The sequence below is a fragment of the Pavona decussata genome, unplaced genomic scaffold, assembly GCF_977016875.1.
Source record: "Pavona decussata unplaced genomic scaffold, jaPavDecu1.1 SCAFFOLD_303, whole genome shotgun sequence".
In the NCBI taxonomy this organism is placed as follows: Eukaryota; Metazoa; Cnidaria; class Anthozoa; order Scleractinia; family Agariciidae; genus Pavona; species Pavona decussata.
The window spans coordinates 190,210-205,247 of NW_028145699.1; the positions used below are offsets into that span (position 1 = coordinate 190,210).

The 15,038-nt window shown below is 37.5% G+C and overlaps 1 protein-coding gene, 1 long non-coding RNA gene and 1 pseudogene across 2 annotated transcripts; 2 read left to right on the forward strand and 1 right to left on the reverse strand.

Annotated features, from left to right (window-relative positions):
- Window positions 1-266: 266 nt before the first annotated feature.
- Window positions 267-7,443, reverse strand: LOC146454261 (uncharacterized). Its single transcript, XR_014859295.1, has 3 exons — window positions 7,223-7,443; window positions 6,755-7,192; window positions 267-866 (listed from the first exon to the last, which is right to left on the reverse strand). It is a non-coding gene; the product is annotated as an uncharacterized LOC146454261 (long non-coding RNA).
- On the forward strand, window positions 3,545-5,870 carry LOC146454262 (uncharacterized). The gene is made up of 3 exons (XM_085095668.1): window positions 3,545-3,724; window positions 3,770-4,625; window positions 5,710-5,870. Exons 1-3 carry the CDS (start codon window positions 3,545-3,547, stop codon window positions 5,868-5,870), a joined length of 1,197 nt encoding a protein of 398 aa, XP_084951794.1.
- Window positions 7,444-9,199: 1,756 nt separating the features above from the next.
- Window positions 9,200-10,918, forward strand: LOC146454263 (uncharacterized; annotated as a pseudogene).
- Window positions 10,919-15,038: the final 4,120 nt, after the last annotated feature.

A 15,038-nucleotide genomic window follows, 5' to 3' on the forward strand; every position in this document is an offset into this window, starting at 1 on the left:
GCGCCGTTCATGTAAATAGTCACGACATTGAACTTACTAAATATGAGACGGTGTAGCTGTCACTTCCTTTTATTTGCTATTATTTTATATAGTTTGATTATTATAATACTTTTTTTTCGGTTTGGTCTTGCAGATTTTACTCGTACTTACGTTAGCCTGCGTTGCAGCCGGACTTGTCTGCGACGCGGGCTAACGTGCGTACGTGCGTATGTTCGATTCTTGAGCAGAGCCAGAGCAAGAGTCGAGAGGGGAGAGGGGTGGGGGTACAATCCCCACTACGAGAACTAGACAGTTGACAAATGCCCCATTTCACAATGTTAATTTTTAACCAGTTCCAATATTGCACCGCCATTAAAATCTAATTAGGACCAACTTTGCCTGATACTCCCGAGATTGCCAGTAGGAAAAAAGTAAAAAAAAAAAAGCATCTGCGAAGGGATCTATAAAATGAAAAATGCCTTTATAGCTTCATTGTAAGATATTTTGTTTTTCGCGCTAGCTGATATTAAAATTCTTTGTCCATTTTCGTCCCGGCGGCCGAAGATGTTCTTCTGTCGCACTTATGCAAGAAAACCACTGACGTTTATGAATTTGATTGCGTGGATTTTCCTAGCTATGTTATAACGCTGTTTCATACTGATTGTCGCCTGTGCCACAGACGGAATCAACCGCCGGTAAATATGTTATTTACTGGTGTTTTAATCCGTCTGTGGCGCACTCTATTTCATATATAGCGGTAAAGATGGTATATAAAAAATGCAACAATAGACCGTTATTGAACTGGATCTAGCTTGCAACAGAGGCTCTAGCTTCCTGAGCTCTCAGACGGTATTTGAAAAAGTTGGGCCAACGATTTTAAAGTGGTTCTATCAACGCATGGACTATACTGCGCATGTCCCCCTGCTTACATAGTCCCTTTAAGTTCCAGTTCAATAACGCCGAAAATACGACATACTAGAAATTTCAGTTGTCAGTAAAAAATTATTACTATGATGATAGGATGATATGAACATTATTGATTGAAATGCTTTTTTAGAATTTTGTAGCGAAAATAATTATTACTTTTATGATTTGTATTCTTTACTTTTGGAGTAATTTTAGTAATTCGTAAAACTAAGATTATAAGTAATCGATCAAGCTCCGGATTTCAAGACCAGTTCATCTGTCTTTTCAAACTTTCGCTTTTTTATTCAATAAACTTTTCTGCTTGATTTTTTTATGCTATAAATAAAACCTTTTTTGTTCTAACTTCATTTTTCTATTCATTTATCTAGTGCTTTCTGATTAATACCTAGTAATTCAACCATTATCAAAATTAACTGTACTTACAGGAAGTCTTAAAATTTTACTTGAAAACATAATTAAATGGATTATAGTGATTTTTTCGATTATTTTCTGAACTTTGTTAACATCACTTACAACTAGTTGGATATAGTCCAAATCTCTTTCCGAATTTTTAAGTTCAGCTTTTCTTTAATTTTTATTTACCCTTCAGTAGAGATTTGTTTAGTTAATAATTATAATATCCTGTTGTAAGTAGGCAAATTAAGTTAAATAAAGTCGATTAAATTGAATTGAATTGAATTGAATTGATACCCTTTACCTAGATAACACAGGACCCACGAAATTTGCCATTTTGCTGTCATTTCAAAACCCAAAAATGTTTGTCTGCCAGCAGAAACAAAGAAATAATTGTCAAGTTGGTTATAAATTATCATCCTAGTGCAATAAAGTGTCGACTCGGCCATGAGACAGAGTAGGCCTGTATGGATTGAAACTTGAAAATATAAGTTCGCATTACTTGTTCTACTTGTACTACTTCGCCAACCTCGTTCCCAGGGTCTCTCCTCTTCACGTCCCAGGGAGCGAGAGAGGAGAGACGTGGGACGTGAAGTGGAGAGTCCCTGGGAACGAGGTTGCTACTTCGCGATTATTCCAAGCCGTTTAATTTGTACAATGTGACCTAATTATCCATTAAAAGAACATTTGGGAATGGCATTCAAGCGGAGACAGCTAGGGGATGAAAAAATTCCCCTTCATGTACCCAAAGAAAACGTCACAAGACAATAGGATTTGAAACATGATGAGAAAAACTAAGGCCCTGTACGTGGGTCATAAATTTTGGTACATTTCAGCCAAACAGCCGTCGCCGTAGTAGTAGACTGCGTTTTTCTCTTTGTTTTTTGTGTGTGACTGCCCCGTTAGCAAATCTGTATAAAGCACATCCGGCATTTCGATGTTAGGCTCGAGTATTTTAACAAAAAAAAAAAAAAAAAGGAACCGAGAAAATGCGCCTTTTCAAAGTTACTTCCTTATTCAAGACAGTTGCTTCATTTTGGCCAGTACAAGAGCTCGCTAAATTATTTTTTTTAACACGAAATACAAAAACAACAAATTCTGGTCTTATCTCCTCCATCCCGCCAGATTTTCATCAACCATTGGTGACAAGACTAAATAAGGAATTTCGTGTGCTGTGATTGGTTGAGCTTAAAACCAAAACAAAGTAAATTTGGCCTAGGTCATCGCCAAATTAAAATATGTAACAAATCTTCCTGCCTAAAATGGATTTCTGTATATGCTTTAGAAGCCTGTTTGGTTAATTTAGAGCTGCCCTAAAAAATAACTATCTGTTCGGATATCTTGGGGGAACTTTGCCCGTGTCGAAAGTTTGAGGGGGCCTCTTTGTCTCATACGAACGTTTTAGCTATCCTGATGGGTCAGATCCAAAGTTCGAGGACACGTAGTAGCCATGGTTTCCTTTAGAAAATTTTAGGGACTTTTTTCGCTATACCTGTGACTACGAAAATTTATGCGAACGTCTTAGCCGGTGCTCATCCGAATATATATAGGCGCATAACCTATTCATCCAAAACGTTAGGGGAAATTATACACTCTGACAGACTTAAATAATGTAAATTCCTGATGATACCTCAATTCCTCACCGAAAATTTTCGCAGAATAGTTAGAATAGTTACGACGGACGAAAATTTTTAGCGGACAAAAGCACCATCCCAAAATTATGTGAGTTATAAAACGTGAGTACATCATTTCCGAAAATTCTAGAGAAACTTGATGGTTTTCAAAATAGCTTGCGGGCCGGGGTCATTTGCAGGCCTGTACAAATACCTAGGCGGAAACTTTCGAAATTTTTAGGGGATCTTCTATCCGAAAAGATACTTTACCGAAATATCCGGTGGGTGCCCCTGATGTTTAAGTGAAAATAAAATAATTGAAGTGGTTTTGCCAGTTAATTCAGTAATTATATTTCGGATGAATACACTCGAGCTCATGAACTTTCGTCTCGTAATGTCTAGCTAGAAAATTATCTGCTGGCGTTTAAAAAATGGCCTTTGGCCTTATTATAATGCTAAATAGCCAGTGCTGTTGAATAAGAAAACAATAAACAGTGGAAAAAAGCATCTTTGTATATGAAGTGAGTTACTTTGACCTTACTGTATCATATTAACAGCTGTATTCAGCTCTTACGGTGGCTGGTACCAGTTGGAGAAAGGTACAACGCAGTCCGGATGCACGGAACCTAAAAATGGCGTTCAAGGTTTTTTTTCTTACAGTTCTTTGCATGATAGCAATGCATTGTGCAGGCGAACAGACTCAATTTAGTGAGGCACCTTGCAAGGTTCTTCCAGTAGGAGATGTGGCATCCAAGTTTAAACATCTGGCTTCCGAGACTGAAGGTGTCCGAATGATCTACTTGAATTTGACGGTCGGAACTTGGCCACCTTTTTCGGAGTTATATGTAGAGGGCGAGTTCTTACCTTGGAGATGGGTGTGGGCCAAGTCAATCAGCGAACCTATGCTGTCATTGCCGCATGACTACGACATTTTATCTCTGGGACTTCTGAATTACCAAGTGAGAAGTATAACAATACAATTGCAAGATTATCCCAGCGGATGTCTCTCTCTTTTGAAGCGAGACGATGGCCGAGAGCTCGAGGAGGTGATCGGAAGAGCGCTGCTAAAAAATGTGACAAAAGGCGATGAATTGCAACGCAAGGGAGAGGTCGTTTGTGTTGCTGTTGTTGATAATAATAATACACGCATCGAATACTTTTTTGATGGGAACGTCGTTTTTCAATGTTGCGAGCGAGATAATCAAGTTCCTGCAAACATTTCCTGTAAAAAGACAATAAAGAGAAATGGTTGGCTTGTGGCATTCACATATGTTCTCAACGTTCTGACAATTGTTCTGATTTTCTACTGCCCTGCTTTGCCCCTTGCACTGCCAAGCTGTATTTTTGATCTGGAGGAGGAAATTGAGAAAGAGAAACTACAAGAAAATGGCTCACAAGTCCCTCCAGACACTGAAAGTGAGTACAATTCACTTGACCAAAGTCTACTTTACTTGGACGACGCGAGTCCAATTACTTGTTCCACTCTCTTGGGTAAATGCGGTAAATATACCAAGGAATTATCGGATTTTAAACTTGCCTTTAATTTCAAACTGGCTTTTCTTTGGTGCTGTGCAATTCCCTCTTTTTTCTACATTGAATTAGGATTAAATTTTACATTAAAATCGTATCAATTTTTAATGAATGCGTCTAGCAGTGGAAAAGCACATCTCCTTGGACCTTTATTTACAACTGTTAGTTTGTCCTGGTTTTGGGGTTTGTTCCTCGTATGGTTACTTGTCTTTCCTTTTTTCCCGATTATGTCCTTGAGTCCTAAGGATTTTTTGCTTTGGGACGATTCATTGGGAATGAGTTTGCTTAGAAAAATGGGAAACCTCAAAGTAAAAGTTTTCAATTTAGCCAGTACATTAATAGAATATCATAGTGCTGGGATTAATAAATCTGTAAAATGTTCTATGAAGCCATCTGTAAAGTTGATCAGGAATCCATGTAAGCGACTGAGAAGGATACTTATCAACGGCCTTTGGGTCTTCCCCTGCGTTGTTTTTGTTCTAATATTTTGTGGCGTGGTATTGGGAGTAAGTTACATATTTGTGTTTCTAGTTATGACAGGAGTATTTTGTCTATATTATTCACCTTTGGTCTGTCTTTGTTTCTTTTTGTTCCAAAAATTACTACAATCGTATCTTATTTTCTTTATCATGTTATGGGAACGCTATTATTTTGGTAAAGAAGCCAAAGCCAGATGCCTACTCAAACTTACATTTCTCGTCTCTGTTGTTCCATTAGCTATATTTTTGGGCTTACCATTTGTTTTTTTACTTCTACAGTTATTAACTGCTAGTTATATTGCATCTGTATCTTGTCGGTTTATTGTTAAAATGATCGGTTTCGTGATCATGGGATTGGTTTTGAATGCAGAAATTGTAAGCCCATTTGTAACATTCTTCGTCGCAGTTTCTACAAACTTGTATCTTTGTTACGATAACTTACAAGAGAGGTACAAAGAGGTGAAGAAAATGATATCAAATCATTGGAAACAACTAAGGCGCCTAGGAAGGGATACAGGCGTTGATTTGTCGAGTGGTAGGCAAGACACGATTCCTGAGGGTCTCTTCTGGCATGTTTGCGGTGAAAAATCAAATTCTAATCATAAAGTTTTGCCTATAAGGCATGAAATTTGCTGCATGCTGGGAAAAATGACTCTTATTTTTATCTTTTCATTCTTGACATTGTGTTCGGTAATATTGTTGAGAAACAGTTATAACATGATTCCCTCTGTAGCCGCGACAATTGCTGTGTTTGTAAGCGGGATTATTCCAAGGGTTGTTTTCCAAAGGATCCGCAAAGAAATTTAGTGGTGCTAAGAAGGAGGAGATGATGGGTGAAATTGAACTTGCTGTAAAAGAGTATATCAGACTGGAAGGAACTGGCACTGACACAAGCGCCGTTCCTGTAAATAGACAAGACATAGAACTTACTGAATATGAGATGGTGTAGCTTTCACTTCCTTTATTTGCTATTATTTTATATTGTTTCATAATTATCATAATTTTTTTTTCGGTTTGGTCTTGCAGATTTTACTCGTACTAACGTTAGCCTGCGTTGCAGCCGGACTTGTCACTCAAAACCTATAGAGAACTCGATATAGACGGACTATATCAGGGACTGTATAGATTGTTTGCGACGCGGGCTAACTTACCTACGTACGTATATTCGATTCTTGAGTAGAGCAAAAGCAAGAGTTGGGAGGGGAAGGGGGTGGGGTACACTCTCCACTTCGAGAACTGGAAAGTTGACGATTATCCTCATTTCACAATGTTAATTTTCAACCAGTTGCAATATTGCACCACCATTAAAATCTGATTAGGACCAACTTTGCCTGATACTCCCGACATTGCCAGTGGGAAAAAAGTCCGAAAAAAAAGAGCATCTCCGAAGGAATCTATCAAATGAAAATGCGTTTATAGCTTCTTTTGTATGATATTTTGTTTTTCGCGCTTGCTGATATTAAATTCTTTGTCCATTTTCGTCCCGGGCGAAGATATTTTTCTGTCGCGCTTATGCAAGAAAACCGCTTACGTTTATGAATTTGATTGCGTGGATTTTCCTAGTTATGTTATAACGCTGTTTCATACTGATTGTAGCCAGTGCCACAGACGGAATCAACCGCTGGTAAATATATTATTTACTGGTGTTTTCATCCGTCTGTGGTGCACACTACTTCATATATAGCTGTATAGATGGTATATAAACTATGCAACAATAAGACCGTTATTGAACTGGATCAAGCTTGCAACCGAGGCTCTAGCTTCCTGAGCTCTCCGACAGTATTTGAAAAAGTTGGGCCAACGATTTCAAAGTGGTTCTTTCAACGCATGGACTCTACTGCGGATGTCCCCTTGCTGACATAGTCCCTTTAAGTTCCAGTTCAATAACGCCGAAAATACGACATACTAGCAATTTCAGTTGTCAGTAAAAACTATTACTAGGATGATAGCATGATATGAACATTACTAATTGAACTGTTTTTGTAGACCTTTTTTAGCGAATATAATTATTACTACTTATCATTTGTACTGTTTACTTTTGGGGTAATTTTAGTAATTCTTAAAACTAAGATTATAAGTAATCGGTCAAGCTCCGGATTTCAAGACTAGTTCATCTGTCTTTTCAAATTTTCGCTTTTTTATTCAATAAACTTTTCTGCTTGATGTTTTTATGCTATAAATAAAACCTTCTTTGTTCTGACTTCATTTTTCTTTTCATTTTTCCACTGCTTTATGATTTATACCTAGTAATTCAACCATTATCAAAATTAACTTTATTTACAGGAAGTCTTAAAATTTTACTTTAAGTCATAATTAAATGGATTATAGTGATCTTTTCAATTGGTTTCTGAACTTTGTTAACATCCTTACAACTAGTTGATAGTCCAAATCTCTTTCCGAATTTTTAAGTTCAGCTTTTCTTTAATTTTCATTTACCTTTCAGTAGAGATTATTGTTTAGTTAATAATTATAATATCCTGTTGTAAGTAGGCAAAATAAGTTAAATAAAGTTGATTGAATTGAATTGAATTGAATTGAAACTCTTTACTTAGTTAACACATGACCCACGAAATTTTCCAATTTGCTGTCATTTTAAAACCCAAAAATGTTTGTCTGCCAGCAGAAACGAAGAAATAATTGTCAAGTTGGTTATAAATTATCATCCCACGTGCAATAAAAGTGTCGACTCTGGCCAGAGACAGAGTAGGCCTGTATGGATTGAAACTTGAAAATATAAGTTCGCGTTGCTTGTTCTACTTGTATTACTTCGCGATTATTCCAAGCTGTTTAACTTATACACTGTGACCTAACTATCAAGTAACAGAACATTTGGGAATGGCGTTCAAGCGGAGACAGCTAGGGGATGAAAAAATTCCCCTTCATGTACGCAAAGAAAACGTCACAAAACAATAGGATTTAAAAGTGAGAAAAACTAAGGCCCTGTAGGTGGGTCATAAATTTTGGTACATTTCAGCCAAACAGCCGTCGCCGTAGTAGCTGACTGTGTTTTTCTCTTTGTTTTTTGTGTGTGACTGCAGTTGAGCGGAAACCCGTCAGCAAATCTGTATAAAACACATCCATTTCGATGTTAGGCTCGAGTATTTTAAAAAAAAACAAAAAAAAGAAAGAAACAGTTGTACCGAGAAAATGCGCCTTTTCAAAGTTACTTCCACTTTCAAGACAGTTGCTTCATTTTGGCCAGTGTAAGAGCTCACTAAATTATATTGCTTAACACGAAATACAAAACAACAAATTCTTGTCTTACCTCCTCCATCCCGCCAGATTTTCATCAACCATTGGTGACAAGACTAAATAAGGAATTTCGTGGGCTGTGGTTGGTTGAGATCAAAACCAAAACAAACTGAATTTGGCCTAGGTCATCGCCAAATTAAAATATGTAACAAATCTTCCTGCCTAAAATGGATTTCTGTATATGCTTTAGAAGCCTGTTTAGTTGATTTGGACCTGCCCTAAAAAATAATTATCTGTTCGGATATCTTGGGGGAGCTTTGGCCGAGTCGAAAGTTTGAGGGGGCTTCTTTGTCTCATCCGAAAGTTTCAGCTATCGTAATGGGTCTTGTCGAACGTTCGAGGACACGTAGTAGCAATAGTTTCCTTTAGAAAATTTTAGGGGACGTTTTACGCTATAGCTTTGACTACGAAAATTAAGCAAAAAGCTAAGGGAATAAAAATGCCCATCCGAATATTATAGGCGTATGACCTATTCATCCAAAAACGTAAAGGGATAAAATTATACCCTCTGACAGACACAAATAATGTAAATTCCTGATGATACCTCAATTCCTCACCGAAAATTTTCGCAGCTCTTAGAATAGTAACGACGATCGAAATTTTTAGCGGACGAAAACACCATCCCATGTGAGCTCATTTCAGAAAATTCTAGGGAAACTTGATGGTTTTCAAAAAAACCCTCGAAAAGTCTCGAAGAACGCTAGGCGAAAACTGTCGAAATTTTTAGGGGACCTTCTATCCGAACAGATATTTTACCCAAATATTCCGGTGGGTGCCCCTGATGTAAGTGAAAAAAAAAAAAATAATAATTGAAGGGGAAGTTTAGAATAATTATATTCCGGATGAATACTACTCGAGTTCATGAACTTTCGTCTCGTAATGTCTAGCTAGAAAATTAAAACTGGCGTTTAAGAAATGGCCTTTGGCCTTGTTATCATGATCATGCTAAATAGCCAGTGCCGTTGAATAAGAAAACAATAAACAATGGAAAAAAGCATCTTTGTATATGAAGTGAGTAACTTTGACCTAACCGTATCATATTAACAGCTGTGTTCAGCTCTTACGGTGGCTGGTACCAGTTGGAGAAAGGCATATAACACAGTCCGGATTCACGGAACTCTAAACATGGCGTTCAAGGTTATTTTTCTCGCAGCTCTTTGCTTGATAGCGACGTATTGTACAGCCGACCAGACTCAGTGTAACGAGGCACTTTGCAAGGTTCTTCCAGTAAAAGAAGATGTGGCACCCGAGCGGTTTCAACTACTGGCTTCCGAGAAAGGTGTCCGAATGATCTACTTGAATTTGAAAATCGGCAACGACACGTACCATCCTTTGGAGTTAAAGGACGAGTTCCTACCTTGGAGATGGGTGTGGGCCAAGTCGATCAGCGAACCTATGCTGTCACTGCCGTATGACTACGATATTTTATCTCTGGGACTTCTGAATTACCAAGTGAGAAGTATAACAATACAGTTGCAAGATTATCTCAGCGGATGTCTAGTTGCTTTGAACCGCTCGTCGTGCCAAGAAGAGGTGATCGGAAGAGCGTTGCTAAAAAATGTGACAAAAGGCAACTTTGGCGGTGAATAGCAACGCGAGGGAGAGGTCGTTTGTGTTGCTTTTGTTGATACAGGTATCGACGACTTTTTTGATGGCAACGTTGTTTTTCAATGTTGCGAGCGAAATAATCAAGTTCCTGAAAAGATTCGCTGTGAACAGCCGATAAAGAGAAATAGTTGGCTTGTGGCATTCACAATTGCTCTCAACGTTCTGACAATTGTTCTGATTTTCTACTGCCCTGCTTTGCCCCTTGCACTGCCAAGCTGTATTTTTGATCTGGAGGAGGAAATTGAGAAAGAGAAACAAGAAGAAAATGGCTCACAAGTCCCTCCAGACAAAAGTGAGTACAATTCACTTGATCCAAGTCCAGTTTACTTGGACGACGCGAGTCCAATTACTTGCTCCACTCTCTTGGGTAAATGCGGTAAATATACCAAGGAATTATCGGATTTTAGACTTGCCTTTAATTTCAAACTGGCTTTTCTTTGGTACTGTGTAATTCCCTCTTTTTTCTACATTAAATTAGGATTAAATTTAACATTAAAAAGTCAATTTTTGGAAGAAACGTCAAACAATGAAAACGCACGTCTCCTTGGACCTTTATTTTAAACTATTTTTAATCTAAAAAAGCCCTGGATTTTGCCCTTTGTCACGGTATGGTTAATTGTCCTTCCTTTTGTCGCGATTATGTCCTTGAGTCCTTAGGATTTTTTGCTTTGGGACGATTCATCCATTTCATTAGGAATGGCTTTGCTTAGAAAAATGGAAAACTCAATTTAGCCAGTATATTAATAAAATGTCATAGTGCTGGGATTAATAAATCTGTAAAATGTGCTATGAAGCCATGTGTAAAGTTGATCAGGAATCCATGTAAGCGACTGAGAAGGATACTTATCAACGGCCTTTGGGTCTTCCCCTGCGGCATTGTTTTTGTTCTAATCTGATTTTGTGGCGTGGTATTGGGAGTAATTTACATCTTTGTGTTTCTAGTAATCACAGGACTATTTTGTCTATATTTTTCACCTTTAATCTATCTTTGTGTTTCCTTTTTACTACTCGAATTACAGATTATTTTTAATTTCTATATTAGGTCATCGAAACGCTTTGGCGTCTGTTATGTTCCAATAACTGTAATACAGTTTACTTTAGTCTTACATATTATTTTTTTACTTCTAAGTGGGGAGATATTATACATGTACAATCCCTGCCACGAGAACTGGAAAGTTGATTAATGCCTTAATTCACAATGTTGATTTTCAACCAGTTCCAATATTGCAACGCCATTAATATCTCGCTAGGACCAACTTTAATAACGCCAAACATACGGCATACTAGCAATTTCAGTTGTCAGCAAAAATTATTACAAGCATGATAGGATGATATGAACATTATCGATTGAAATGCTTTTGTAGAACTTTGTAGGGAAAACAAATATTACTATTATCATTTGTATTGTTTACTATTGGAGTAATTTTAGTAATTCGTAAAACTAAGATTATAAGTGTAATCGATCAAGCTCCGGATTTCAAGACTACAGTAATTCATCTGCATGTCTTTTCAAACCGTTCGCTTTTTTATTCAATTGACTTTCCCGCTTGATGTTTTTTACGCTATAAAACCTTTTTTGGTCTGCCATCATTTTTCTTTTCTGATTTATACCTAGTAATTTAACCGTTATCAAAATTAACTGTACCTACAGGAAGTCTTAAAATTTTACTTTTAGTCATAATTAAATGGATTATAGTGATCTTTTCGATTATTTTCTGAACTTTGTTAACATCCACTAGTTGTATATAGTCCAAATCTCTTTCCAAATTTTTAAGTTCAGCTTTTCTTTAATTTTCATTTACCCTTCAGTAGCGATTGTTGTTTAGTTTGTTACATTATCCTGTAGTAAATAGACATAAGAAGTTAAATAAAGTTGCATGATTGAATTGAACTGAATTGATATCTTTTACTTAGTTAACACAGGACCCGCGAAATTTGCAAATTTGCTGTCATTTCAAACCCAAAAATGTTTGTCTGTCAGCAGAAACAAAGAAATAATTGTCAAATTTTGCTATAAATTATCATCCCAGTGCCAGAGACAGAGACAAAGTAGTGTGAGAGAGACACAGAGAGTGCCAGAGACAGAGTAGGCCTGTTGTGGATTGAAACTTGAAAAATGTTAATAGGCTAATGTTTTTTAAGTTCTCGCATTTTGTTTCCAAAATGCGTTAGAACAGATCACGAGTTGTTCCTTTCAAGAATTGAGTTGATTTCTTTCGATCCTCTCATCATTCTAGAATTGACAGCTAATTGAAGGTCTTATCTCATCATTTTGAACAAAAGATATCAAAAAACACCATGATACTTCCCCTTTAAACCCCTTTGAAACTTCGTAATTCAGTTTGCTTTTTTGGAGAGCACAAAACCAGTTGCCAACAAGTTCATAAGCAGAGATTTTGTTAGCCCGTTTCAGGCTCTCGGTGCTCGAAGGAGCGGGTGAGTGGATCAAAAACTGGGCGGACTGGGTTAGAGTCACGGGATCCTGAGTTCAAGTTCCCTTTCTAACTACTAGCCAGATTCGTTTCATGATAGTCCCATGTTTCAAATTCTTGGCCATGCCTTGTAAATAGCCAACTGGTAAGCCTGGTTCACACTAGGGATATGCCGAGTTTTATGACCCAAATTTGAACAGCATAACATAATGACATAAGCATAATGACATAAAGAAAAAACTGATGTTTTCTTTATGTGCTTATGTCATTATGTCAATGGTGTGAACCAGGCTTAAGCTTCGCTACCAGTTGGGATTTGTTTTAGCTTGCTTCATTTCTTTCATTTATTTAGTGTCGCCAATTAGCACTGCAGTGCTAAATATATTGAAACTTACAAAAGTTATTATAATTTTATCATCATCATCATTTTCATTATTATTATTACTAGTACTAATCAGAGATTAGCGAGATGCGTTCGACCATTCGGGAAAAGAAAATTACATTAATTGTGCCAGATATTTTTCACATGTTTATTAAAATCGCAAAAAATGTTATCAATCTATAACCCAGTGTTTATAATATAGTATATATTTGGTGGCTTGTTTGTCGAGCTTGACCTTCTCTTCGCGTTTGGTGTGCTTGCTTGTCGAATTCTGGACTGTGCTTCCTTGCTGTGTGGACTGTTATCAGGTAAGATGCGTTGTTTACGTTTGAACTTAGAGTTACAGGCATTTGGAATCTTGCGAAAGCATATCGATATGTTCATTTCCTTCGTTTCTAGCGGGAGTTGAGCTACACGTTAATCTGCGTTAATAGAGGAAAAGGAGCCAAAAGATAGATAATTATATAAGAAATCAAAAATAAATCACTAAATAAATAGCTAAATATACTAAATGAAAGAATAAAATATAAAAATATATTTGCTACGCAAGCAGTACGTACGCTACGCGAGATAATAATCATTTGATTGTTCTTGAATCTTTTGAATGAAAACTTCGAAAAAAGCATTTTCTTACTAAAAACGCACAACATTTACGGTAGAATTCGGCAAGGAACCGGGGAAACTTCAACGTGGCCGTTCATATGCCATTGCCTTTGAGGAGACATTGAAAGCCGCCGCGATACATCTTCGGCGTTGCGTTACAAATTTGCATAAATATTATTGAGAGCAGCTCAAAAGGCAATTTCCCGTTTTCTTCATTTTCTATCAACTGATCCAGATTGTAACCGTGTCTTCCACTGACAGATGACAGGATAACTCAGGTGGATAACTTGTTCACTAAACTCAGTTTTAACAGTGAAGGAAGCGAAACTAAAATATTGCGACTTTTTCGGCCGCTGTTTCACAAGCTGAGAATGGAAACACGCGCCATCGAATTTAACCTCGCTAAACCAGTACGCCGCACATAACTATGCTTTAATCTTTTGAATCAAATCTTCGAAAAGCGCATTCCCTTGATTAAAAACGCACAATATTTTCGGCTGTAATCGGCAAAGAACCGAGAAAACGCTCGAAGAGCGAACACTTTCCAGCTCGAGCGTACACGTCTGCACATCGCTCCAACAATATTAAAAACGCAAAACGAAGTTGGCTGTCTCGTAGAGTTGTTCCCCGTAAAACGGAACCAAACTGTGGCCGTTTCGCTGACAAAACTGGGTACCACCGAGTGGTTGCAATCCCTTATAATCAAATGACTCGATAAAGTGTCCGCCATTGCAACTGCACCTGTTCGTTTCGCTCGCATTAGGAATGTTGCTTTTCTCGAAATAAATCATGGCCATTTGCCGAGCTACACAACTCTTCAACGTTTTGCTTTGGTGATCACAAATTATGGCTATTTGCCGATTTACAAAACTCGGTAGGTAAATTATTTGCCGAGCTACACATCTCCGAAACTCAAACTACGCAACTTGTCTCTTGATTTAGTCAGCGCAAGGTAGCGTTGGTTTCTTGTAGTGAAACGGGTAAACAACACTGTGCCGAACTTATTCCTGTGTCTTCGCAGTCGTACACACTTCGTGAAGGCGTTGATAAATCTAAATCTAATCCGCAAGTCTTCTTTCTAACTTAAACAGCGAAACCATCCAAAGGAAGCACACCAAATGCGATGCACGAACGTGAAACTCGACTCCCGCTGAAACGAAGGAACTGAACATCGATAAGCTTTCGCAATACTTTCACAAGTTTCCAAATGCCAGTAACTCTAACTTCAAACGTAAACAACGCAACTTATCTGATAACAGTCCACACAGCAAGGAAGCACAGTCCAGAATTCGAAGAACAAGCAGAAGATAGAACTCAAGAAAGAAGCACACCAACACGCGAGGATATACGTGAAACTCGACTCCCGCGAGGACTCCCGCTAGAAACAAAGCACATGGTTGATGGAATGACGTCATTCGCCCCTGCATAATATTCTTCGGGGGGGCCAAACTGGTGTCGATGAATACGCAGTCAAAAAATCTCGATTTCGCCTGGATTAGGAATGCGTTCTTTGTCGAACGCAATTATTATTATTATTATTATTATTATTATTATTATTATTATTATTATTATTATTATTATTATTATATTAAATCAATTACCACATCATAATGCCCCTGAATGTCTTAATAAAAGCAGTTCGGCTACACATACATTAGAAAGAAACACCATTTCAACTGAAACCTTGAAACTTAAAAATAAATTCCAATTTGGTTAGAAACTTTTTCAGTTACCTAACACTTTATCAAGACAGTGTATCTTTCAGCTTCACAATACAGATTGATACTCAGCATTCTGCCACTGTGCTCTGCATTATTTAGGGCATTACAGTGTATTGTGC